The 24,411-nt window shown below is 50.6% G+C and overlaps 6 protein-coding genes across 6 annotated transcripts; 4 read left to right on the top strand and 2 right to left on the bottom strand.

Annotated features, from left to right (window-relative positions):
• Positions 1 to 26: 26 nt before the first annotated feature.
• GAD2 (Glutamate decarboxylase 2) lies at positions 27 to 1,762 on the top strand (the record flags this gene model as incomplete). The annotated part of the gene is made up of 4 exons (XM_053188659.1): positions 27 to 101; positions 178 to 468; positions 531 to 575; positions 635 to 1,762. 4 exons carry the CDS (start codon positions 27 to 29, stop codon positions 1,760 to 1,762), a joined length of 1,539 nt encoding a protein of 512 aa, XP_053053425.1.
• Positions 1,763 to 2,257: 495 nt separating this feature from the next.
• NOP9 (Nucleolar protein 9) lies at positions 2,258 to 4,417 on the top strand (the record flags this gene model as incomplete). Its single annotated transcript, XM_053188658.1, has 1 exon — positions 2,258 to 4,417. The coding sequence occupies one exon, from the start codon at positions 2,258 to 2,260 to the stop codon at positions 4,415 to 4,417; it is 2,160 nt and encodes a 719-aa protein (XP_053053424.1).
• Positions 4,418 to 5,940: 1,523 nt separating this feature from the next.
• Positions 5,941 to 7,371, top strand: N0V96_008725 (uncharacterized protein; the record flags this gene model as incomplete). The annotated part of the gene is made up of 3 exons (XM_053188657.2): positions 5,941 to 6,297; positions 6,361 to 7,071; positions 7,150 to 7,371. The coding sequence occupies 3 exons, from the start codon at positions 5,941 to 5,943 to the stop codon at positions 7,369 to 7,371; spliced, it is 1,290 nt and encodes a 429-aa protein (XP_053053423.2).
• A 141-nt stretch (positions 7,372 to 7,512) lies between these two features.
• On the bottom strand, positions 7,513 to 8,806 carry N0V96_008724 (uncharacterized protein; the record flags this gene model as incomplete). Its single annotated transcript, XM_065758434.1, has 3 exons — positions 7,513 to 8,141; positions 8,193 to 8,552; positions 8,617 to 8,806. The coding sequence occupies 3 exons, from the start codon at positions 8,804 to 8,806 to the stop codon at positions 7,513 to 7,515; spliced, it is 1,179 nt and encodes a 392-aa protein (XP_065612827.1).
• Positions 8,807 to 12,204: 3,398 nt separating this feature from the next.
• On the bottom strand, positions 12,205 to 13,472 carry N0V96_008723 (uncharacterized protein; the record flags this gene model as incomplete). Its single annotated transcript, XM_053188655.2, has 3 exons — positions 12,205 to 12,698; positions 12,754 to 12,860; positions 12,928 to 13,472. 3 exons carry the CDS (start codon positions 13,470 to 13,472, stop codon positions 12,205 to 12,207), a joined length of 1,146 nt encoding a protein of 381 aa, XP_053053421.2.
• Positions 13,473 to 20,976: 7,504 nt separating this feature from the next.
• N0V96_008722 (uncharacterized protein) lies at positions 20,977 to 22,431 on the top strand (the record flags this gene model as incomplete). Its single annotated transcript, XM_053188654.1, has 3 exons — positions 20,977 to 21,098; positions 21,154 to 21,446; positions 21,509 to 22,431. The coding sequence occupies 3 exons, from the start codon at positions 20,977 to 20,979 to the stop codon at positions 22,429 to 22,431; spliced, it is 1,338 nt and encodes a 445-aa protein (XP_053053420.1).
• Positions 22,432 to 24,411: the final 1,980 nt, after the last annotated feature.

The following is a 24,411-nucleotide window of genomic DNA, read 5'->3' as shown; positions in this document are numbered from 1 at the left end:
AGTTCTAATCTCTCAACACAACAACGATGAACGGCACAAACGGCACAAATGGGCACCACGCAGTCCCGCAGACGCTCAAAAGAGCCGAGGAAGTAGAGGATGTATGTATCTCAGCATCGTAAGCAGTCGTGGATTCTCCCGAATATCCCGGACTAACCTGCACCCCTTGTTCAATAGCTGCTTGATGCCATCAAGGGTCTGATCGTCCCGTACATCAGAGCAGCCGATGAGGCGGCTGGCCAAAAGGCCAACGGCTACACATCCGTCGATATTGAAGGCGTCCCGAGCAATGTCTTGGTCGACACGCAGAAGCCTGAGGCGTTGGTTGAAAAGTTGAAGCTGTCTCTCCCCGAGGGCGATGGGCTCGGTAAGGAAGGCTTGCTCGATGTCGTGCAAAAGATCTTGAGGTACAGCGTCAACACTTGGGATCAAGGCTTCATGGATAAGTTGTATGCAAGCAATACTCCGGTATGTTCGCAACCCTTTTGGTACATGCGAGGTGCGCTGGGTGAGGCTCTGACTTATCACAGGTGGGCGTCGTTTCCGATCTCGTTCTATCTGTCCTAAACACAAATGTAAGTTCACCCTCCGCCCCCTCCCCTTGCGGCGAGGTGTCTTTGCTAAGCGAACCAAGCTTCACGTCTACCAAGTCTCACCCGCACTGAGCATAATCGAAAAGATCACGGCACGAAAGTTTGCAAACCTCTTCGGCTTCACCGGTCCCCGCGCCGGCGGCGTCACCTGCCAGGGCGGTAGCTCCTCCAACCTGACCTCCCTCGTCGTGGCGCGGAGCGCCCTCTACCCAGAGACAAAGGCATCCGGCAACGGCTCGCACGATTTCGTCATCTTCACCAGCGCCCACGGTCACTACTCTGTCGAAAAGAGCGCCCTGGCCTGCGGTCTCGGCGCCTCGAGCGTGTGGGCCGTACCCATCGACGCCGCCGGACGCATGATCCCCGAAGCCCTCCGCGAGCTCGTCCTCCTCGCCAAGGCGGAGGGCAAGACGCCCTTGTACGTCAACTCGACAGCCGGAACGACGGTCATGGGCTCCTACGACCCCTTTGAGGAGATTTCGAGCATCTGTAAGGAGTTTGGTATGTGGTTCCACATCGACGCCAGCTGGGGAGGGTCCGCCATCTTCTCAGAGAAGCAAAAGGCCAAGCTCAAGGGCTCCCATCTGGCCGACTCGTTGACGGTCAACCCGCACAAGATGATGAACGTACCCGTAACGTGCTCGTTCCTGCTCACGCCGGACGAGAAGGTATTCCACAAGGCCAACACGTTGCCTGCGGGGTACTTATTCCACAGCGTGGACGAGACCGAGGACGTGTGGGATCTGGCGGACCTTACCCTCCAGTGCGGTCGCAGGGGCGACAGTCTGAAGCTGGCGTTGGCCTGGATCTACTACGGTGCCGGCGGTTTCGAGCGGCAGATCGACCATGCCTTTTCCCTGGCGGAGCACCTCGCAACGCTAGTGCAGAAGAGCGACAACTTTGTCCTGGTCTCGTCGAACCCGCCGCCTTGCTTGCAGGTCTGCTTCTACTATGCGCCAAACGGCCAGCTAGCAGAGGAACCCGAGGCGAACACGAGACGGACCAGCGAAATGGTACACAAGCTGATACAGCGCGGGTTTATGATTGACTATGCTCCTGGGGAACGAGGTAGCTTCTTCCGGGTTGTCGTCAACTGCCAGACCCTCCAGGGAACCGTCGAAGGCTTGGTCAAGGCGCTAGAAGAAGTCGGCAAGGAGATTGCGGCGTAAGGACTAGAGTATCCTATGGGAGCATGGTAAATATTAGACACAGAGACATCGAAAACGATGCGCCAGAAGATAGACTTGACTAAACCAATGCCCACGAAGAATTTACAGGCGAGACGCGATGTTCCGCTGGTTGGAGCATTGATGGCACTGTCTATGGTCAAAACAAGCTTGGTTGACGGGACAATCAAATGGCAAGAGATTTCATCAGTGTGAAGAGTTAGGAAGCTTCTTCCAAGTATGAAATTGGGCTAAGAGATGAGAAGAACTGAAGCGATAGCAGATGGGAGATGGACGAGACTGTTCCTGGAAGCAGGGGTGACAGGGATACCTTCAGGTATGGAAGAGTGGCGGGGTTGGTATCGATAAGATAAGAGATAAGATAAAGAACCCCAAAAGTTTTTTTTCATACTCGTCTCTCCAGTGTTCAGCACGACGAACCCGTCCAATTCCCCAGCATAATACCTTTCACCTTGCAACCTCCAGCGCCCAGTCACAATGCCGAAGCCGAGAACGAAACGTCAAGCGATTCGCGATGAGCGAAAGAAGAAGAGGAGGGAGGTAAACGAAGAGAATTACGAGGCGAACAAAGAGGAACGATCGTCGAAGCGCAGGCGGGTCCAGGATGACGAGCAGGATGGCGAACAACAGCCCGCCTTCGACGATGCGGCGAATGAGCAGGAGCAGTCATTCCATGGCAATGGCCCGGAAGTAGAATTCTTCGGAATGCTCGCAGACGAGGAGCAGGAATACTTCCGCCGCGCCGACGAGCTGCTCGAATTGAACCAGTTTCCCTCGTCCGAGGAGCGCGACGTCTTCCTGCAAAACGTGTACAAGGAGGCGCGGGGCAAGGAATTGAAGTTGGCCAGCAGTCAATCGCTTTCACGACTCATGGAGCGCCTTATCATTCTTTCCAACACGAGACAGAAGAAGCAGATTTTCAACGCCTTTGCCAGTCATTTCCTGTCTCTGGTCCAGCATCGATTTGCCAGCCACTGCTGTGAGAAGCTGTTCCTCGAGTCGGCACCTGTTGTGACACAAGAGCTGGGAGGTATCATGTCCGAACCCAAGGCGAACGACGAGATGGATACCGAGGAGGATGGCGAGCCGAAGCCAGAAAACACCATGGAAGACCTTTTCCTCATGACGCTCGACGAGTTTGAGGAGCACATGGGCTTCCTCCTGACGGACCGGTTCGGATCTCATACCCTGCGCGTGCTCCTGGTTGTTCTATCTGGAAGACCACTGGACGACGCAGCTACCAAGTCGATGCTGAAGAGCAAAAAGAAGGAGTACATTTCCGTCCAGGGAGCCACAGCAACCGCGGACGAACTCACCCACCAGCTGAGGGCCGTTCCCGAATCCTTCACCATGGCTACCAAGAAGATCATCCAGGACGCCGTTTCCGGCATGGACTTTACCGCACTGCGCGTGCTCGCCAAGCACCCTACGGGTAACCCTCTCCTCCAGCTTCTGCTTGAGCTCGACATCTCTCTCAACCACAAGAACGATAAGGAATCCGCAGCATCAACAAAGGATACCCTGCTGTACAGGCTGTTGCCCGACGCACCTCAATCCCTGAGCGACGAGTCATCACAGGCGGCAGACTTTGTCAACAGCATGGTGTACGACCAGATCGGATCTCGTCTCCTCGAGACGCTCCTCACAAACTGCCCCGGCAAGATCTTCAAGGCGCTCTCTCGCAACTTTTTCGGCGAGCGTATCGCAACTTACGTCCGCAACGACATTGCCTCGTATCCCGCCCTCCGCGTTCTGAACCGTGCCAGCAAGGACGATCTTGTCGAGGCCGTCAAGAAGATCATCCCCGCCGTGCCCCTCTTGGTGACCAAGGCTCGGTACAACGTGCTCAAGACCCTCTTTGAGCGCTGTGAGGCCCGTGGCGCGTACGAGGAGAAGAGCGCGCTCACAAGAGCTCTCACTGACGCGCTCGGCTCCAACCCCAGGGACGTGGTGCCGAAGTTGTGCCACCTCGTCGAGGAAGAGCCCGCCGCCGAGGACAAGAAGTTCCAGCAGGATGGCCCGCAGAACAAAACCGCCGTCGCCAACCACGGCTGTCAACTCGTAACAGCCATGCTCAAGACCTCCGGCAACCCCGTCAAGGTCGCCCAGAAATCACTCCTCGCCACTCCCCCAGACCTCCTCGTCAAGCTCTCAACCACGTCAATGGCATCCATGACCGTCCTGACGACAGCTCTCGCCACCCCGGCTGCCCCTCAAAATGAATTCTTCCATAAGGCGCTCGTCGGTGCGCTCGCCCCGCACGCGGCAGAGCTCGCCCAGTCGCAGTTTGGCCACAACGTCGTCCTCGCCATCATCGAGGTGCCCTCCCGCGGCACGGACCGGTCGATTCCGTTCCACGTCAAGCAGACCATCATCGGCGCGCTGGCGGAGCACGAGAGGGCCCTACGTGATTCGTGGATGGGCCGCAGCGTCTGGCGCACATGGAAGGGTGACATGTGGAAGACGAGGCGGTCCGACTGGGTCAAGTGGGCCAAGGAGGTGGACGGGCCGGCCGAGGAGACCAGGTTGAAGCCTTGGGAGAGGAGGAAGTTGGATCAGCAAAAGGGGCTTCAGCCGAGACCAGCGGCCGCCCCGGTGAGGGAGAGAGTTCAGGCGGAGGAGCAGCAGGAGGAGTGAGACGCGGCATGTGTATGATACCCGGCACCAAATCATTCGACGAATGTAATCCAAAAAATATTGAACTGCCTAAACTTGAAAGCCTCAAGAGCGTCTTATTATGTCTCTGTACGCGAATCAAGAGGTGCTAAGCCAGTGACGTATGGCTTGTACGCCTCCAAGTATAGATCAAGGCTTATTGAGAAGAAACGAAGACGTTGTCCTCGATATCAAATGCTAGAGGAGGGCCGGGGCTGCTTCGACCACGCGGGAAAGAGTGGGGGGCCGAGATCGCCGAGCCGGGCCGGCCTTTTCAATCTGTCGATCCAGACGGGGTTCCGGCTTGGCTTCTGCGATGTCCACGACAGCATTGCTGTTGGAAGATACTTATTCATCCATTCGGGATACAAGCTGTGCGTGATTTGTAGAATTTGACAGAAAGATTGAGGAGCTCGAAACCGAGACTTTGTGGACAACCACTTGCGGTTTCAACCAGCGATATTTCCATTTACCAGGCCAATAAAGTGACAGCGGCCTAGAATTGAGCCCGGCCTGCTCGCTGACAGATACCTCCGTGGTGCTGCTCATCCGAAATCTCGTGGCACCCATGTAGGTTCAAATTCAAAATATAGACTACGTCCAAAGTTTAGCCGGAAATTGCTCACTGAGATGGCACAAGGTTTGATTAGTACACCCTGTCTTAGATTGACCAGGAACATAGGGCTATGTCTTTGATATGACTTGTCGCACCTCGCAAATTGATACGCAAAATCACTTATCTGACCAGCTACACATTCTGCCAAGGATAATCTTCTTTTCTTTTCACAACTGACGACACTTCGGTTCCTGATCGTCTGCCAAGTCTTCAACTCACAGAATATGAGGAAAAGAGCCGCAGGGTAGTGTGCCGCATTTCCGGCCCTGGTCCTAGTCAAGCGCAAGTTCACGCGCGGGGATCACTAATACCAACGGGGACCAAGTTCCAACACGTGCGGAAGATCTCTTTTCGCAGCTTGCAAGGACTCAATTCCATAGCGCAACTTGCTAGGTCAGTCAAGGAAACGGGGAATAATTTTCCATCCAATCACCCTCGACGGTGGATCGTCTGAACTCACGTTCGTTTGCCTATCCCCCTTTTGGGACCCCCTGACTCCTGCACTCCCCTCTCTCCTCCGCAATCGAGACTGCTGCTGTCCACCGGGACCAACGTCAGTAAGCCGTTAAGATTCGGCCTCTCCTTACCTGATACTAGTCTCATCTCCGCAAAAAACCACCACCATCCCGGGAATCCCAACCCAACTCAAAAAATTTCCCAGTAAATCTGCGGGTGTGCTTTCTTCGATATGCTCTGACCCGGGAGACCGATGTCACCCTTCTTCTTCTGTGTGGACCCCTCAATATGAGAGGGTCCCACGACTCGGGGGCGAAGCTTTGAGATGTTTATAATAACCCGGCTTGGCCGCCGTGATAGCTTGAGTCGTCGCTAAGCTGCCCATTCTCTCTCTAAACGCCAACTCACGGTCTCTACATTCTTCGCCGCCGCCATGCTGTACCGTAACCTGCTGCCTTTGGCAATTTCTCTCGCAGCCCCCGCGCTCGCGCAGACGACGAAATGCGTTATTTCGCCCTCCAGCAATGCGACATTAGACGCAGCCGCCATCGCCGAGGCGTTCACCAAGTGCGCTAGCGATGCCGAGATCATTTTCCGTGAAGGCGTCGAGTACAAGGCCTACGAGCCGATTGTTGCCACCAAGCTTTCCAACGTCGTCATCACCGTCAACGGCAACATCACTCTGCCCGAGGACATCCCCACCGTCCAGGCCCTCGTTTCTGCCAAGGGCGGCACGCTCACCTGGTTCCAAATCGGCGGCACCAACGTTCAATGGATCGCCTCAACTGATGTATGTTTTCTGACTGTAATACCCTGACGAATTCTGATCGATACTCACAATACCCTTCTACAGCCTCACGCCGGATGGATAAAGTCCCACGGACAAGCCTGGTGGGATGCCAATAAGCCTGGTGAGGCTGGCACGCCCAACCGGCCCCATCTCATGCAGTTCAGCGTCACCAACGGCATCATGAAGAACATGAAGTCACTCAAGCCCATCGGCTGGAACTTCTCCATCAAGGGCAAGAACATTACAATCTCCGACACCGTCATCGACGCCCGCTCCGAGACGAGCAGCTTCCCCTTCAACACGGACGGCTTCGACGTCGGCGCCACGGACGTGACCATCACCAACAGCAACATCTTCAACGGCGACGACGCCATCGCCATCAACGACGGCGCCAACAATGTCCTCTTCAAGCACGCCACCATCGGCTTCGAGACCCACGGCATGAGCGTCGGCTCGCTGGGCTCCAAGGTCGCCTCCGTGGCTGATGTCAAGAACATCCGCTTCGAGGACGTTGATGTTCACGGCGGGTTGTACGCTGCCCGCTTCAAGAGCTGGATCGGTGGACAGGGGTTGGCGAAGAACATTACCTGGAGCAACATCCGTCTCGACAACGTTACCTTCCCCATCTTTGTCACGCAGACCTACTTCAACCAGGCCAGCGCCGGCGGCGACAGGCCCAACAACTCGTCCGTCATGATGGAGGACTTCACCTGGGAGCACTTCTCCGGCAGCATCAACACCAACAACCCCGGCGATGGATCCTGCACCACAAACGTAAGTCTTTCTTTCGCACACACAATTTCAGGTTTTGCAATTGAGGAAGAGTACATGTATGCTGACGCTGAAACGTAGCCTTGCTGGTACAACTCTGGTCTCCCGAACCTCACCCACACCGAGGCCGTCATCATTGAGTGCAACACCCAGACGTCTTGCAAGAACTTCCAGACTAGAGACATCAAGATCCACCCCCAGAGCTGCGGCGCCTCCAAGCTCATCTGCATGAACGCGATGCCGACACTCAACCCCAACCTCGGCTTCGAGTGCGCCAACGGGACATTCGCTCCTACGGCATGATTGGAGTTTGCGTGTGTGTGTGTTGTAGCATAGTAATAGTAATCAACCTTCAAGTACATTCATTAGTCTTTCGGTCCTCTCTTGTGTGCACAAAATGATGGTGACATTCACCCACGTTTTAATTGGACACTCTCCAGTGCCTCACGCCTTTGCAGGTCTGCGCTTCAAGTGGCAGACAACTCCCTTCGTCCGGTAAAACCACCGCGAGCTAGTCCACCACTGCTCATTCGGATCCACAAGCTCAATCTCGAACCTCGAAATCAAAGACGGAATAATTTTATAGACCTCCATCAAACTTAGGTTCCGCCCTAGACAGATTCGTGAGCCACCGCCAAAGACGATATCTGCCGCATTCCACTGCCGCATTCGCAGCTTGTAGGCCTCGTCGTCCTCATCTTCCTGCTGAAGCCACCGCTCTGGCCTGAACTCGTCGGCGTCCTCGCCATAGACCTTTTTGTTGCGTCCCATGATGTAAGGGTTCATGCCGATGAGCGTTCCCCCTCTTACGAAGGACCCATTTGGAAGGGTGAGACCCGACTCGGGCACGATTCGCTCCATTGTCATCGCGATGGGTGGGTGGTAGCGCAGGGTCTCCCGACAAACGGCTTCAAGGTATGGCAGCCCGCGGGCGATGGCGTAGGGCGCGGGCTTGTCCGCTGGGATAGCAGAGATGACTTCGGCTTCCAATCGCTTCCAGATACGCGCGTCCTTGAGACAGTAGTAGAATAGTGCACGCATTGTAATGGCTGTGGTATCAGCCCCTGCAATCACTATTCTTCTTGTCAGTTGCTGTAATGCTTGGAGTTGAAGGGATAACTCACAATTCAAAAGCAGGTAGCCGATAATGGTGCCCTCATTGACAATCTCGGGATGTGTCCCCTTGGAGTCGATGAAGTACTGCAGAAAATCTGGCTTCTCGGGGTTGAAGCCATCATCTTCTCCCTTGAGCCTCGCAGTCAGGTTCTCGAATGCGATCCTGGTCACGTTGGATAGGTTCGGGGGTCCGAGAGGATAGACCGGGTTCTTGTCCAACCAGTGGTCCAGCCACGGCATCTGGCCACAGAGACCGAGGTAATCAATCGCCTGGTCGCCGATTGCAAGTGTGCCGTCGAAGTCACGGCCTTCGTCCATGTAGCCAAACTTTCTACTAAAAGTGACGTAGCCAAGAAAGTCCCACGCACCTGTACAAAAAAGACTAAGTCAGCCGTGCGACCAAACAGTTTGAGCATGCCTTCTCCGACTTACAGTAAGCAAGCCAGTCGCCAAACTCGCAGGCCTTGGAGGTGTCCACGAATCGACGCTCGAGATGATCGCAAAACTCCTCTATAGTCTTGTCCATATGGGGCTCCATCGCAAGCACGCTGGGGACCGAGAAGTGTCTCACTACAGGCCTTTTGAGTTTTGCGTGTTCTTTGTTATCGGTCTCGCTGAACATGTGATAGGTAATCTTGCCGTCAATGATTGTGCTGCTATTCTTGTAAAGATCGGACTGCGTAAATTATTGACTTAGCAGACAGCGAGGTATGAGCTTTTGGTAACGGCACTACCTTCTTCCATTTACCATCGGTGCCGTAGATGACTTTGACTAACTCGGGGTAATCAATGTCTAGAAGGTTGGGTCCGAGGCGAACAACTGGGCCATGCTTCTCGTGGAGTTTCTTTATGCGAGGGGCATATTCCGCTGCAATCACCTGCCAAAACCTCCAAACATTCGTCCATCCTACCATCCTTTGGGGTTAGCTTTCTGTTCTCTTCGGCGATGTCTTATGGCTGGAAGCTCATGAATTACCTGCGAGGAGTGGTCCGGGAAACTTCTTCAACGGGGACGTCTGCCAAGAGGCAAAGAACCAGAGAAAACAGCTGATGGCAGGCGTCAGTAAAACAAGACTGGTCTTATGCGTTTGCGCACTGCTCAATATGGTCACCCAGGATGATGAAATCCCATTGTGAGGGAACGGAATCGGATCCATGATGTGCCTTCAAGCAATCGACTACTGCGGTTGGCGCAGGGTTACCGAGGAGACTATGAAAAACTTGGGAGTGCAAACACCGGATGAAAAGTTGGGAGCTACAACATAGATAACATAAAGATTATGAATTTGAAAGCAAGCTGTTGGTAGTGGTTGGAACAATGGAGATCGTTTGTGATACCCTGGTATCATGGTCAGCACGTTGGTCGCAACCGCAACGCTCCACATTCGCATGAGCCCACTCGATTCGACTTGCGTATCTGTTACACAACCAGTATGCATGTGGTCTGACACTTGGCGAAGAGGGGTTACGAATATCAAAGTTGGTACGTTCAACCAACTGGCAGTACATCTACCCAGGCTCAGTGCAACCTCACTTCCTTCAAAGCGGCTCAGATCGACGAAAGTCAGTCAAACGAGGCCATGTAGCCGCCAACTGATGCCATTGTGAATTCTAGATTTTCGTCATTTAATAAGACCATTTTTCCTGATGCACATTTCGTCGGCTGAAGAAACAATTGAGCTTGGCTGCGTTGCCCTGACCCTGTATATTTCAATACTACTTAGGTAGGTAGCCTTTTCAAATATCATCATCACATGTTCTCACAAGCCTTCGCACAGTCTACGTCAGTTTACGTTACAACGCATGTGGACCATGTCGTGTTCTCATGCAATGCTGCAGACTAGTCAACTGTGACAACTAATCTGCAAACACATACAAGGATTTGCTGTCCGGGCGGTTAGCCGATATTCCCAAGTCGGTCCATGCCTCTTTGGACCGCAAAGAGTAGAAAAGCCAATCATTCAGGAGCCTCACGAGTCTTCCCTCCACGGTCCAGCTTTTCAGGTAAAATCTTGAAGGCTTATATAGCAATTATGACTTTTGTTTCTTCGATATAAATTCTCTTTCACAGCTTTCACGGCTTTCATTGCTATCTGAGTTTTCATTACTAGACTTATTATACATGGCCACCATGTGTAGCCATTGTATGATTGTTCTAGTAGAGATACTTGCTTAAAGTCAATTCTCAGCCGCACGTGATAAGGTTGGTCATCGCAACTGCAGGAGTGAAACAGACGAAGAAATTTTCTACTCCAGAAATAGAGATGTGTATCTTTTTCTCACACTTGTCCATCTTGAACCGACAAGTCCTCGTCGGGGACCGCTAGATACAGCTTGTTCTTGATCTGATTAAATGCATAGCCTGCTATTTCAAAGCGGTCAGTGGGCGTGCCGGTTGACAAGGAATGAAGTCAGAGATGAAGGTTGATGCGAGAATTGAGACGCAACGAGTTCCTCATCCAAGGTATAGAAGGCAGCGTTCTAGCCAAGGTTCAGATGCTACCTGCGCTTTTGCATCTGACCACGGGAGGTTAACAGTTCCAAGCACTGTTTGCCCCCCGGCGAAGACATTTTAGCCAAAGAGGGAATCAATCAATTGAATGGTGAATCTGGTCATCGACACGACGAAATTGAACGTTAATAGAGCTCATTTACGATCAAATTTGAGGCAAGTCTAAAAGGAATGATTATTGGATGAATCTCTCGCGGTTTACTTCTAGCTCATTAGTGCTACGTCGAAATTATGCCTGGACCTTACTAGAATGTCTGTGTATACTCATCATAGTAGTAGATTGAACAGCTGAGCGTGCCATCATTTCAAAATGCAAGTGGTGGTGTAGTAATCAAAAAAGTCCAGGCAAAATCATTCATACAGGGAAGGATCATGGAGTCGACATTTTCTCTTGTGTTCTTGTTGTTAGCTGTTTGGAAAATTAACCGCATTGCTTTTTACACCTCCTTGTGATGCTTCATCAGCCATCCTCTGAGGCTTTCTCAAGCTGCTCTCTGATCTTAGCCATCATTATTTCTCCATCTTGAATGTTGCCCACTGCGACAGTCTTGTCTCTGGACTTGAGCCCCTGGGTAATTGTGAGGTCTGATTTGGGAATACCCAAAATCTGTGACTGAGTTAGCAAATTGTCGCAACGGAAGACCGCAAGCCTTGGTATGCTCCTGCCGCGCGATTCGGAAATGCTTCAGAGCGAAGAAAAAGAAAATAAAAAAAATAGTACACATACCCCACTGAGCAGTTTCACGACAGCTTTATTTGCTTCGCCTTCCTTCGCCTGCGCAGAAACGCACAGCTCTACGGTCGCATCTGTGACGGCAGTGACCCCCTCACGAACTCGGGAAGCGCCAGGTTTTACATGACATTGTAGATACAAGGTTCCCAATGGTGATTTTTTGGTGCCTGCCACGAATCGTATCGCCGAGGATGCCATGTCGGATTACTTGATTGTGGCGTAAGAGGTATCGTATTGTGGACGTGAAGTTTGGGTGTGGTGGTGTGGATAAAGTTGTTGTGGAGAGGCAGGTTCGGACGGGGAAGCCTAATTGGGGTTTGAAAAAGCATGCCAGGAGACGTTGTCATATGCGACCTCCAACTCTTACATACCTTCCCAACTTACGTTTGTTGGAGCAGAACCTTGACCAGGGCAACAAAGAGCATGCCATCTGAACTAATTTTGACAGACAGTTCTTCGCACCTGCGAGATTAGGCGAGAACACACTGAAGACTAAAGTGATCAACAATTAGGTTCTTTGCCGGATCTTCAGCACGATTGACAAGAGGCACAGCAGAGTTGGACGTAAGAAGTTCGCTTAAAGCCAAGAGGTGTCACTGCGCTCTTGAGCAAACTCATTTGGCCTGGTTTCGTTTTTTTACATACAAATCTAGAAATTTTTGCTTGAAGGGGTGTAAATCAATTTGGTATTCCCATTGCGTTCCCTCCCCACAGCGTCAGGCCTGTGGAACCAAAACCATTTTGTGTCGCTTGCTTCTACTTAAAAGTTATTGACTTATAAGGAAGCCTGTTGAGTCTGCTGTCCAGCATTTGCAACAGCTCTATCTGTTGTATTCGGTTGAGAAGAATGGGCTCGGAGCTCCTCCCTCTCGAGGAGGGCAAGACGATTCTCCGCATGCATTCTCTTAGTGGTGATTCTCTCAGGGTAATTCCTCAGGAACATGTTGGTAAAGTGAGTGCCGTAGTGGATTCCCTCCTTGGGAGACTGGCCGACATCGTACCCTGGAAGAGGCTTGGCAACGGCCTGGAAGCTGGGCTCATGGAAGTAGGCGAAAGCGAAACGATCGCGGGTGTTCAAGCCGACCTTATGAGGGGTAGAGGGCAGATAGGAGTTGGTGATGTACTGCATGATATCACCGGGGAAGACTGTGAAGACGTTGGGAACAGGGGGCACGTAGTGCCACCGGTCGTCCTCCTCTGCCATTCCAGCTGAGCTCCTTTCCCAGTTTGCGTAGTGCTCACCGTCGTATGGGGGACGGATGAAAAGGCCTGAACGAGTGTGTTAGTTTCCGCCAAGTCCGACTCGCTCATGACCATGACTTACCACCAACATCATCCTGGGCAGCAATGACCAACAGGCCATAATCTGTGTGAGAGCCAATGCCACGTCCAGCCTTGCCCTTGCCGTTGGTGTTGTGGGTAGGAGGGAATCTAGTGAGATAAGTGTTAGCAGATAGGTGTCTGAGACGACTTGGCTGATACCATGATTGTTACTTACCTGAGGATACGCATGTGATGCCAGCCGTCCTGAGTCAGGTTTGTGAGGGAACCGGCGGGAACATTCAGGCCCAGCTCAGCAAGCTGGAGCAATTTCTCTCCACTTTCTCCAAGGTAGTCCATGTATGTAGTCATGGGCTGTTTCATTTCGTAGTCGGGCCACGGGGCCGGGCCGTGGCAGGGCCACTTTGCGCGAACGCGGGGTTCAGCGAGATCCAAGTCTTTAGTGACGGTGAAGATCTCTGAGTAGTCGGCGATACCATCGGTGATTTCCTCGCCAGAGGCGATGTAGCCCGAGTAGCTTTGAGAGTCAACACATGCAGCCTTCTCTTCATGGGGTTTGGAAAAAAATGCCTTGCTTGAGGCTGTGGCTTCATTGAAGATGTGTTGCTGCTTGTCATTCATAGAGACTTGGAGGATACCATCTCGGCGCCAGGCATCGCCCAAAGCTTTTCCCATGGCACGATCACCAGGGCTACCCGTAACACGCTCAGGGAGTGTGAATGTCTCAAGCTGAGCTACTGTGGCTTTGTGTCCCGGAGGCATTGTGGCAGCCATCCGCGCGAGGTTGTGGTCTGTGACGGTTGCTAAGTGGCGGCTATGGCCAAGGGCTGACTTCCGTCCCCCACGGCGAGCCAGTGTGCTCAAAGACTTCGTAATGGCTGACATATTTGTGACGAGGTTCTGAAAGATATTCTCAACAGAATTTGGTGAAAGACAATATGCTAGAAGAGGAGTGTTGGGAAGCTTGGATTTCTTGATCTTTACGGCTGATTTCTGCTCTCTTTATACTTGGCAATTCACTCTCTGGGCCTCATCGCAGCTTCTGCCAAGCGGCATTGGGTTACAATTCACATGCCGAAGGCACGTTTCCATTGTCTCAAGGACTACAGAAACAAGTTTAGGTTTCCTTCGGAATTGACGAGGTCTCGTTCATATCATCTTCTTGAACTTAATTCTACCACATCTATCAACAGAGGGGCGGTGCTTCAGACCTCAGGGAGTATCAAGATATGCCTGTTCGGCATCGACTTTCCGTTTTAGCTGGTGTATCCCACAGACACCCAGGAATCTATCGACGATGCTTGGCTCTTCCATGGTCCAGGGCACAATATCTTCGGCGGCATAGAGGTGGAACCCGTGTAGAAGTCTCCAAAAGGCCCACTCAGTTACCAGGAGGAGTTGTCGAGTCAACAAGATCAGATTTCGCAATATCCCTTGCAATTTCGCAATTGACCATCCTCACGATAGCATGTCTCTTCGACATATGCCAAGAAACCCACCGGCCGCTAGCCTCAACAACTAGGACTTCTTTTTTCTGTTAACCGGCACTGAAGATTGGCAGAAAAGATGCAATAATTAAGACCCCGTCCCAAATGATTAAAGAGACTATTGCCAAGTCTGAAGTCAATCAGACTGAATTATCAACTTAACCAAGAAACTTATGAGCCAATCAAGACCTCGCGGACTTGTGTGATACGGACAAAATGTGATCAAAGCTTTGGTTGCATTGAGCCTTAAGTCTAGGGTAACATGTACAGGGTGATTTGGCAGAGACTGGTTTGTGCACTCCTGCAACAATGACTGTGGGATTCACCGCTCTCGCCGCTTCTGCAACAAGTCACCCAGGAGCCTGGTCTTGCTCTGCGCCAGCCGCCAAGGGTTACCTTCCATGGGATCCACGTAGGTTTAGACCTTCTTTTCTGCCCACGGCTAAATGAGGCTCGCCCCAGTTGACACGAAACCTTAACCGATGCTTTGATACCGGATTGGTTGCTTACGGATCAAGAGAGTTTCGCGCGCGTTACCAGACGAGCGGTTTAACGGTGTCGAGGCTCGGCAGCGGCTCAAACGTTCTCTGATGAGTGAGAGGTGCGAGTCATGGCGCAATCTGGCTACGAGATGTCTGAGTCTTGACTTTCGCATGCGGTCCGTCTCCAAGACGCCCTTTCTGTGGCTGTCATCTCCGGACGATTACCCCGGACACGGACTCGAGTCATCCCGCGTGGACGTTCTAAAGTAGAAGCTGGCCGCAAGCCATGATTCGTGGACCTCAAAATTCACCCTTTTCGAAGGAAACCTTGCCTTTTCTGGAACTACTGCGCGGCACAGCCGAGGCCGCCAAGTTGTCTCCATCGATTGCATCTCCGTATCATCCGTAAAAAGAGACTTTAGTGTAAAAACGAATGGAATTCCAGGGATCAGCTTGGAAAAGAAAATCCAAATGTGAAGGCACAACGTTGACTTGTGATTTCAGATGGGACTGTTCGACCGTTGACGTGATACACAAGCCGGATCAGCCTCGGAGATCGGCCAGAGTTGTGGTACCTTTTGGATAAGTCTCTCTTGTGTAACAATGCAATGTCTTCAGATAATTTGTGACAGCTTCAAAAGCCCCCTCGTTGAATGCATGCATGCACAAGCAGAAAAGCCCTCGGTATAGGGCTTTCTTCAAAGTCCGAGTTCCTATCCATGGATCTTGGTGACAGGGATGATGCTGGTCTAAATCTACGCGAGACGTTCAGGATCGTCAAAGCCTGGATTCCCTGGGACCAAGAGTTAAGATGACAGATCTCCCCCAGCAGTAATTTGATTTTGGCGTTCTTTGGCGTGCTCGTTACACAAGGTTTGCTAGGGAATGGGTTGACCAACGTAAATTCCGCAGGATCTTGTCCCTAACCAATCTGGCATAAAGGTCTGGTATCCCCATGAAATGAGAATGGCTTCGGCCGTTGGATATTCTTCTTGCCGTATTTCTTTTTCCTTCTTGAGTCTGATGGCTAGCTGGAACTACGTAGCAGCCAACAAACACATCCAGAAGCAACACTTACTGCATGAACTACAACGCGAGAGGTGTTCAGGCGTTCCGATGGAGACGTTTTAGGCGCCAGAACTGGAAAAGTCGCCGTTAGATCCAATCTAAGGAGTCTAGACACTGAACAGGGTTGACACGACAAGTTCTGGAACAGCACAAGTTCACTCGCCTTACAATTTAGAATGGTAACCATCTCAATGTGACTTACTCCTCTCTTCAAAGGACAAGGGCACATTGCCAGACATCCCTCAATATAAATTTTCTGGATAGCTCCATGCGGCAGCAAGTCATACGCTAATGATGGATGCATTCTTCATCTATCTAATCTCATACTGGATTGAGTGAAACGGGGAAATATTCCACGAAACTGTATTGTTAGTCAAGAGAAATCCAGATTGCTTGAGAAAATGCAACATAAATCGAATCCAGAGCTCTGCAAGATAGAAGCAGCTCCTAGGAGGTTCGGTCGCGGCCCAGGCCGAGATGATACGCCATCAAGGTTGAGACGGATCTTGGATCAGACTACATATGTCCAGGATATCCCGGTTTTCAAGTTAAAGCGTCGGAGTAACCTCCGCATCGCTCCTGATTCGTACATGTTGCATTCGGCCGGTCGCAGAAATGGTCTCAAACGCGAACGTGTCCGGGGCTTGGGCTATGCTCTACAGAGCCATGAAATTCATATTCAGGCAATGGAGGAGCTTAAAAACCTCGAAGAGTGCCCTCTCGGCGCGGTTCGATGACTTTCCCGCTTTGCCGTTTCGTCGAACTTGGTACCTAGTAGACGTATGAGTCTTGGAGCTTAGGTTGTAGTCATGACTCATGGAAGATAATGCGACCTGCCAGTCTTGTTGTGATATCATACTAGTACTCACGCTAGGTCGAAGGTATTGATGTGGAGGGTAAGAGGTTCCTCAAAATTTTCCATACTGAGGTGGACTATATTCCGATATTCACGGCGGATACAAACCACTCTTTTCGTTCAGTGACGTGACGAGACCGGAATATTACGGGACTAAAGCAGGTACTTTATGCTGATTCTTGGCCTCTTTTGGGAAGTTGAGGTACAGCCATGACCTGAGAGTTCATGTCAGATAACTAGGATTCTATGATGATGTACGATGCCAAAGGGGGGGCTTGTATCTGACATGAAATGGTGGCGATGACCGTGAGAAGAGCCTAATGTTCGTTAGTGTGCCATGAGTACGATTCTGTTCACATGTCCCTTAAGGACATACGATTTCTCTCCTACTGTAGCTCTTTTTCCGATGTTTATTTGCGCTGTGACAAGGGCACAATGGAGTTTAGCCAGGGCGAGCGGAGAAGGTGCTTGGTGGTAAGGGACAATTGAAACAGTCTCTGAATCGTTAGGCTTCCAGACTTGCTCATCGTCCCTGAATCCATCACTCTGGAGGCTCCTTCTTAAGACAACATATTACACACTATTATGTATATTGTGTATGAACGAGGTCAGGAATCGACTTTAACGTTTGGGCGGCAACGCGACAGAAGAGGCGGTGCTCTCTTAAAAACTCGATAGCTATCCTATTCTATTGGGTTCGTAGACTTCGGAACCCCGCACCCGGGAGGTCGAACTGCCCATTAATTAACTCAGGCGTGTCTTGGTAGAATCAACAACAAGGTTCAAGCAGTGGAGAATTTGTAAAATCAAACTTCAGCGCCCGCAAGAGAGAACTTGGCTCATCATCTACTCTCACGAATAACGGTCAGTATTCTCTAACACTGACTTCATCATGATATTACCTATTTAGCGGCACTTCCTCACACGCGGTTGCAAAAGACTTAGTAGAACATTATGATCACGTGTATTTGCAAAAGGAAGAAAGCTGAAGAGTGGAAATGCTTGTTGTGGAGGCAATAAGACCATATCCCACGCTTGTATTACCTACCGCAAGCCCTGAGAACAGACTGTCAAGATGGTCTCCATCGTGAATTCAAGTACGATATCAAAGCAAGGGCAGAAAGTTTGATTTCCGAGCTTAAATTGCTTACGATTTTCAAAGCCTTTCAGGCACTGATAAGTCGTATAGGGCATTGTTTCCTACACTACCATTCAGCCAGATGATCTGATGGGATGATGTTAAGGAGGCGAGATGTTCTGATTCAGTTAAGAGTGACAATGGTTTTTCGACGTAACCATTAATTGACAAGCAATCAAACGCTCAACTGGGACGTCGTCGACAATCTGTTTTCTCTGTCGTCCTCAATTTTCTCACGATAATGGTCACGGGGCCACTATTGGCAACTCGGAGGACTCTGGCTGACGCGGGGCTCGCCCGGGACAGCTGTGGCAGACCCATTCTTCAGGCTTTGTTGACTTACACTCTCTCTTCCTCTTCTTCATAGATCAATTGATCATTACACGGAGCTGATGTGGGTTCTCTCATGGTAGAATGCCTTTCTAGCGAGTTCGAAGTCCCAATGACCACAGCAGCGATATCGGCCTCTCGGCTTTAGTACGACGAATGCAATTAGAAATGAATTGTGTAGCAGGGCCAAGGCCAACTGCCCAAATATGTATGGTAACATAGTTATAGATATATTTTCCTTGCCCCTGCTTCACGCATAACTTTCACAATAAGTTGAGTCTTACTTGTCGCACATGAACAAAGGATTATTTCGTAGTCTTATCGATCAGCGAGTCGTTATCTTTCCATATGATACGTACACATCAGCAAGATAACTTATCGTCAACATTAGGGTCAATACCTATTATAACCATCACTAAGAGCTCCCCCCCAGTGATAAACAAGTTCGCTATCATCAATATAGGGTAACACCATCACCAAAGAAGCCCGGCTAGCCTCGGTCTTATGTCGCAATATACTCCTTAAAAGTTAAATGGCAAAGGTTAAGGGTATTCTGATACAGGAAGTCATCGAAGAATGAAATGTTGGGAATGAAAACACCTTAAATAGAGTGAAGTTCACTTGAGACTTGAGTGAGAAACAAGCCAATCAATTGTTTAGCATGGGCTAGGTCATATTTCGACTACTATTGTAATAATGGTACGTTTGGATTCTTTATTTGAGTCCGCTGCAATCGCTGCCTCAAAAGTCTGATCCAAGAAGTATAGGGAATGGGTGACATGGAAGTATTGGCGATAATAGCAGAGGTCATTTCATGTACCGATCAGAATACTACTTTAGTTATTGCTTGAGCCTCACGAGTTTCCCCAGTTCGCCTACTATTCTTAACGTTCAAGCACCCTTCGAGAGGCGTTACTTCCAGTCATATTGCAACTAGACATTTGCCGCTGCCTACGATGAGGGAATATTCAGGAAGTTCCCGAAGAATGAGATCACAACTATCGTCATCGATCATGACTTCATATCGAACGGGGCAACAACTTCTATGTCAGGAGTTATGGCGCAGCAATGGGCGCGTGGAGTGGGTAGAAAGTGGCTTGTATCTACCCAAAGATAGCGAAGAAAGCAGGCGAGTACATGAAGAGCGAATATGAATTTCACTAACCATTGCATGTAGGGGGCCGCTTGATAGGGGTTAGATCACATCTTGTTTGGTGACTGTTCTGCTGCTACTAATGCAATGCAGGCTCGTCGAGAAGCCTGAGCAATTGATACATGCCATAGTCATGATACGGAGTCAGGCCATAGAACAGTTCACCAGGGAGATATAGGGATAGCTTGTCGTCAAGCCGCTTCCGAAGGAGTCATCTATGGCTTCTCTCCATGTGGTTGGGCGCTCGCGGCCATAGCTCTGCTCACGTACGTCTCATCACCAGGCCGTATCTGGACATCGGACTTTTCTCCCCCTTTCTCACTCCTTCATCCATCATCACCGTTCGCCAAACCATGACTAGTGTTGTTAACCAGACTTCATCGTCCCTTCTGCCAGGTTGGGATGAAGCCCAACACCCAGAACAAGCGTGCAGGAGACCGAGATGGAGCGTGGAAAGGTCAGAGTCACAGATGCTCCTTTACAATCCAATTGTGCAGCGACGTTTTACTCGCTCTTAAAGACGAGGTAGGAGTGCTGTAACCAGCACTTGTGGACTGGTATTCGCTTTGTCTTCTGTCTGTGCTCAGTTCATCCGGTTTAAACAATACAAAACGCGGTAATCTTTTGGTCAAGAGATGTGAACTGAGGAAATCTAAAAGAGATCACGTCTGCCGCATGACCAGAGGCCACATGATATCATCTTGTTACTTACCTCAAGTACAACCAGCTTGTTTCTCCCGTGGAAGGTGCAGGAGAGACGAAATAGCTGCACCGAGCTCCAGCCTCAAGTGGTTTAAGCCACAAACTAATAACCTGAGGCACTCGGCTACTAAAGGCAGAATTAAGAGCCATTGCGTTACTCACTTTGTTCTCGAATACTTCCAATTTCAGCTAAAGTTTGAGGCTACTGAATACTCCGTACACTGAAACTCTCTGGACTCGAAAGCTGGAAGTGACGGTAAGAAGCAAAGCAAGATGCCAATTTTGCCAAAAATAATCTTGGGTTCTTCAGCGCCGTGCTGATTGATTCGAGGAGTAAGTGCACGAACCACTTTGCAGGGTGTCTATGAGTTCGGACGGAAACCCCGGAAGGCTTGTGCTTAGGTCAAGCTTTTTCCATCTGGGAAATCATCTTGGCTGCAGCACTTTCTGGAGCGCGCGATTCATTCGACGGTATTTCGGACGGGCTCATCCCAGCGAGTCAGCCTATCTAAACGCAGACCGAGTCCAACCGCAATTTCCGACTCTACCAAACGACCATTTTATACTTTCTTGATATATTGAACTCTCCACTGCTGTCAACCATGCCTCGCAGTGACCGCAAGCGATCCCGCCTTGTCTCCTGACTTGGCACCGCGAAGTGCCGCACTACCGCGTCCGCCCGCGAATGATCACCCCTCGTGATCCACTCAACAACTACCCGTTTAATCTACCTTTTCACTTGTTACGAGTGCAATCAACCTAGGCAAACCAAACGTCCAAGTTTGCTCCCCCAAACAACCGGGTTGTGGGCAGTGGTAATGTGCACCAGGTCCCGCTACCCGTGTGTAACTTTCGTCAACACGAGACGGGTTGCGTATCCCTCGGATAGGGGTTGAGCTATTTGAGAATGCATCTCCCTCTCCCCACGCATGTATGGAAAGATTCCTTGGCAAGCGCTTTCACGCCTCTCGAAGTCACTCGCTTAACCTGACCGTCTCAACCACTCGTTGAGGAACCACATTCTTTTGATAATACCAGACTATAGTAATAATGCTGTTTCGATCTCTTGGCTTGGCCTCTCTGGCCGCCGTGGCCGCTCAGGCTGCCTCCGACGGCACTACCTGCACCGAAGGAACAGGTGCAGCTCCTCGTTATGTCATGTACTTTGACCAGTAAGTTGATTCAATCACCCGAAATCGAAGACAGCTTTCTAACAGATCCAATTAGATACCACACCGCAGGCATTCCGGACAAGTCCGTAACCTCGGGTGTTACCCACGTAATCACCGCTTTCGCCAACTCGTCCCTTTTTGCTTCCGATCCGGCTGGCGAATACAAGCCGTTTAAGCCTCTGAATGAGGTTCGCGCTCTGTTCAACAACGGAACCAAGGTCTGCATGGCCATCGGGGGTTGGGGCGACACGGATGGATTCGGTCTTGGGGCTGCCACCAACGAGAGCCGTCACAAGTATGCCATCAACGTCGCGGAAACGGCGGTCAAGCTTGGATATGACTGTGTCGGTAAGTCACGCGTGATCTTCCATCATTAATCTGTTGTGAACACCGACTAAATGTGCTCTTAGATGTTGATTGGGAGTATCCCGGTGGCAATGGTGCGGATTACATCCAGAAGCCCAACAGCCAGAAGACTTCGGAGATCAACACTTTCCCTCTGCTCTTGTCTGCAATCAAGACTCAGCTGAAGCACCACAAGATGGAGCTTTCCGTCACCGCCCCGGGTCTGAAGCGCGACATGATTGCGTTCACCAAGCACCAGACTCCCAAGATCAATGCCGCCGTCGACCACTTCACCGTCATGACCTACGATCTCATGAACCGCCGCGACAATATCACCAAGCACCACACTGACATTAAGGGCTCTCTTGAGGCTATCGACACTTACATCGCTCTTGGCGTTGAGCCCGCCAAGATCAACCTTGGCTTTGCTCTCTACGCCAAGTGGTTCACCACCGCCAAGGGCTACAACTGTACCCAGGGTCTCGGCTGCCCCACCGAGCTCATGGAGGCTGCTGATGGCACCGATACGGGCATGTCTGGCGCCGTGACCTTTGAGACCGCCAACTTCCAGGCTGCTCCCACCAACCTGACTACTTCTCCGGATGCTTCCTGCGGTGCCGGAACTTTCTACAAGTGCCCCACTGGCAACTGCTGCTCCCAGTACGGCTTCTGCGGTGCCACTGCTGCTCACTGCGGCAACGGCTGCCAGTCCGACTATGGTATCTGCAACGGCACCTCCACCCTCTCTTCCTTCAAGACTGCCATGACCAACGGCAAGACCGATGAGGTCAGTGGTGGCCAGTGGTACTGGGACCCCGCCGGTCCTTTCTTCTGGACCTGGGATACCCCTGCTCTTGTTACCCGCAAGTTCAATGAGATCGCCAAGGCTCGTGGTCTGGGTGGTGTCGCTGTTTGGAGTTTGGGTGAGGACTCGTACGACTTCAGCCTCCTCAAGGCCATTCAGGCCGGTGTCAAGGCTTGGTTTTAAGAGATGTAGTGTTAGTAGAACATTTAGGCGTGTCCGTCATATATGATTGAAGCCACATCAGCCATCACCTTTTCTCTCGCTTCGTTTTTCTATACCTGCGAGGCTCTCTTATTATGTCGTGATGACCTCGTAATGTGAGTTTTCCACATTTTCAGCGGTGACCGCAATCGAGCACGCATGTTCATTATCTGGTCATCTAGCTGACTGGGGTGATTAGGGTAAGTAAATATGACCGTTTGCGATCTGTTGAGTAGTCGGTGAGTTTGAAGTAATCTTACTTCTACATCTGGCGCTCGTGACTCGCTTGAGTCCTCTCTAAATCATTAGCACCCTCCAGTATTTTTTCGACAAATCAATAGCATTTGATTTGGTTATGACTGTCTATAGACAGTTATGAGGCGTCGGAACCCGCTCTTGCATATGCGTGGAGCCATAAAATCGTGGACGCCCAGGAGAAATGGAATTTGGCTAGAAGGAAGCGCTTAGACGCTAAGAAATTTGCAGGATCTTTGTGGCATATCTCAAGATCCAAGTCTAGATAAATATCAGTGACCAGAAAGCTTCCCGACTTGAATAAAATCAGGTATACTACTCACATAAAGCGCCTCAGATGCTAGCAGGGAGTGCGAGAATGGAAAGGCTCAAGCCGCGTCAATTGCACAAAGATCCTTGACGGAAAACATGGTAATTACCTTGTTGTCTCGAAGACAATAGTGGTAGTCTTACAATGACTCAAAATGATCAATGCTTGACGCGACAACTAAAAATACCAATAGACTAGGCCCATGATTTACGTACAATGTATTTGTCTGCGCGATAGTAGTGCAAGGAAAACCAAGAACAATGTATCAAAGGCACTAAAGGCTTATAGAGATTCGTTGATGCATAAAATGGACTAATGTCTGGATGTAGTATCATATCTGGAGTTCTCTCATACCACATCAACCAACCGCCAAAATTCCTCATCATCAAAGCGCTCAACATACCCAGACTTTCAAGACACCATAAGCTGAGTACTTTTTTTAGACACTGCCATAGTAACACTAAACAAGCAACGAAGCCTAGCACTCCGTTCCAGAAGACAAGCAACATGTCCGCTCAATCGTTGCACGCAGTTTTCCCAGCTCTGAAGGGTCCTGTCAACCTACCCTATGAGATTTTCCTCCTAATAGTAGAGGTGATGATTTCGAAGGCTTACGAGAGGGCTAGACATGAAAAGGTAACCTACATAATTGGTTTCACAGACGGATGGTATCAAAGTGACCCGCAATCCAACGGTTCTGCGGTATTGGGGGACCGTGGAGGCGTCGAGATACAGACGCAGCGATGAAGACAAATCCGCGACCTTCTACGAATTGACAGAACCAGCAGACGTTTGGTAAGACAAGTCTTCGTTCTCAACGACATGGTACGCGTTGCGTGCAACTCAAACGAGTATGATCCTCGAACCATGGAAGAAAGGGTCCGTATGCTGCCGGGGTGTGTGCTTCCGGATGTTGACATGTTTGAGCTCGCGCCGGACACGGACAGCATCTTCAAGGCATCTTTCACTCTTCTTCCTCAACCTGAAGAAGAACAGCTTTATCGACTAGTAAGACGGGTACAGGGGACTTGGTTTGACTACCTACCCACTCAGATTTGGCCGCAAACTCTTAGTCCCGAAACGCTGCGGTGTTTCCCCAACTTGCAGGAAGTTTGGGTCGACATCGAGCAAGTCTTCAAAGGCCTCGACCCGAGAGTCTCGTTCCATGACTCTCACCATGATGACATGGCACTCGACACCCAAATCTTCCCGGAACTGGGTTTGGCAGCATCAGGCCAAGACCTGAAGACTTTGAAGACGCAGTTACGCGTTGCAGAAGAACGAGGGATTCATGTTTACGTAACATCAGGCTCAGAATGGAAACAAAGGTCCCGAGTCAAGAAGGCAAGATTATTCTTGAAGGACGGAGCTGTTCGCTTGCAGTTCCTTGACCCGCA

Source organism: Colletotrichum fioriniae, assembly GCF_027942845.1.
Source record: "Colletotrichum fioriniae strain IMI 355084 chromosome Unknown scaffold_11, whole genome shotgun sequence".
Taxonomy (NCBI): domain Eukaryota; kingdom Fungi; phylum Ascomycota; class Sordariomycetes; order Glomerellales; family Glomerellaceae; genus Colletotrichum; species Colletotrichum fioriniae.
This window is presented reverse-complemented; position numbering and strand designations above follow the sequence as displayed.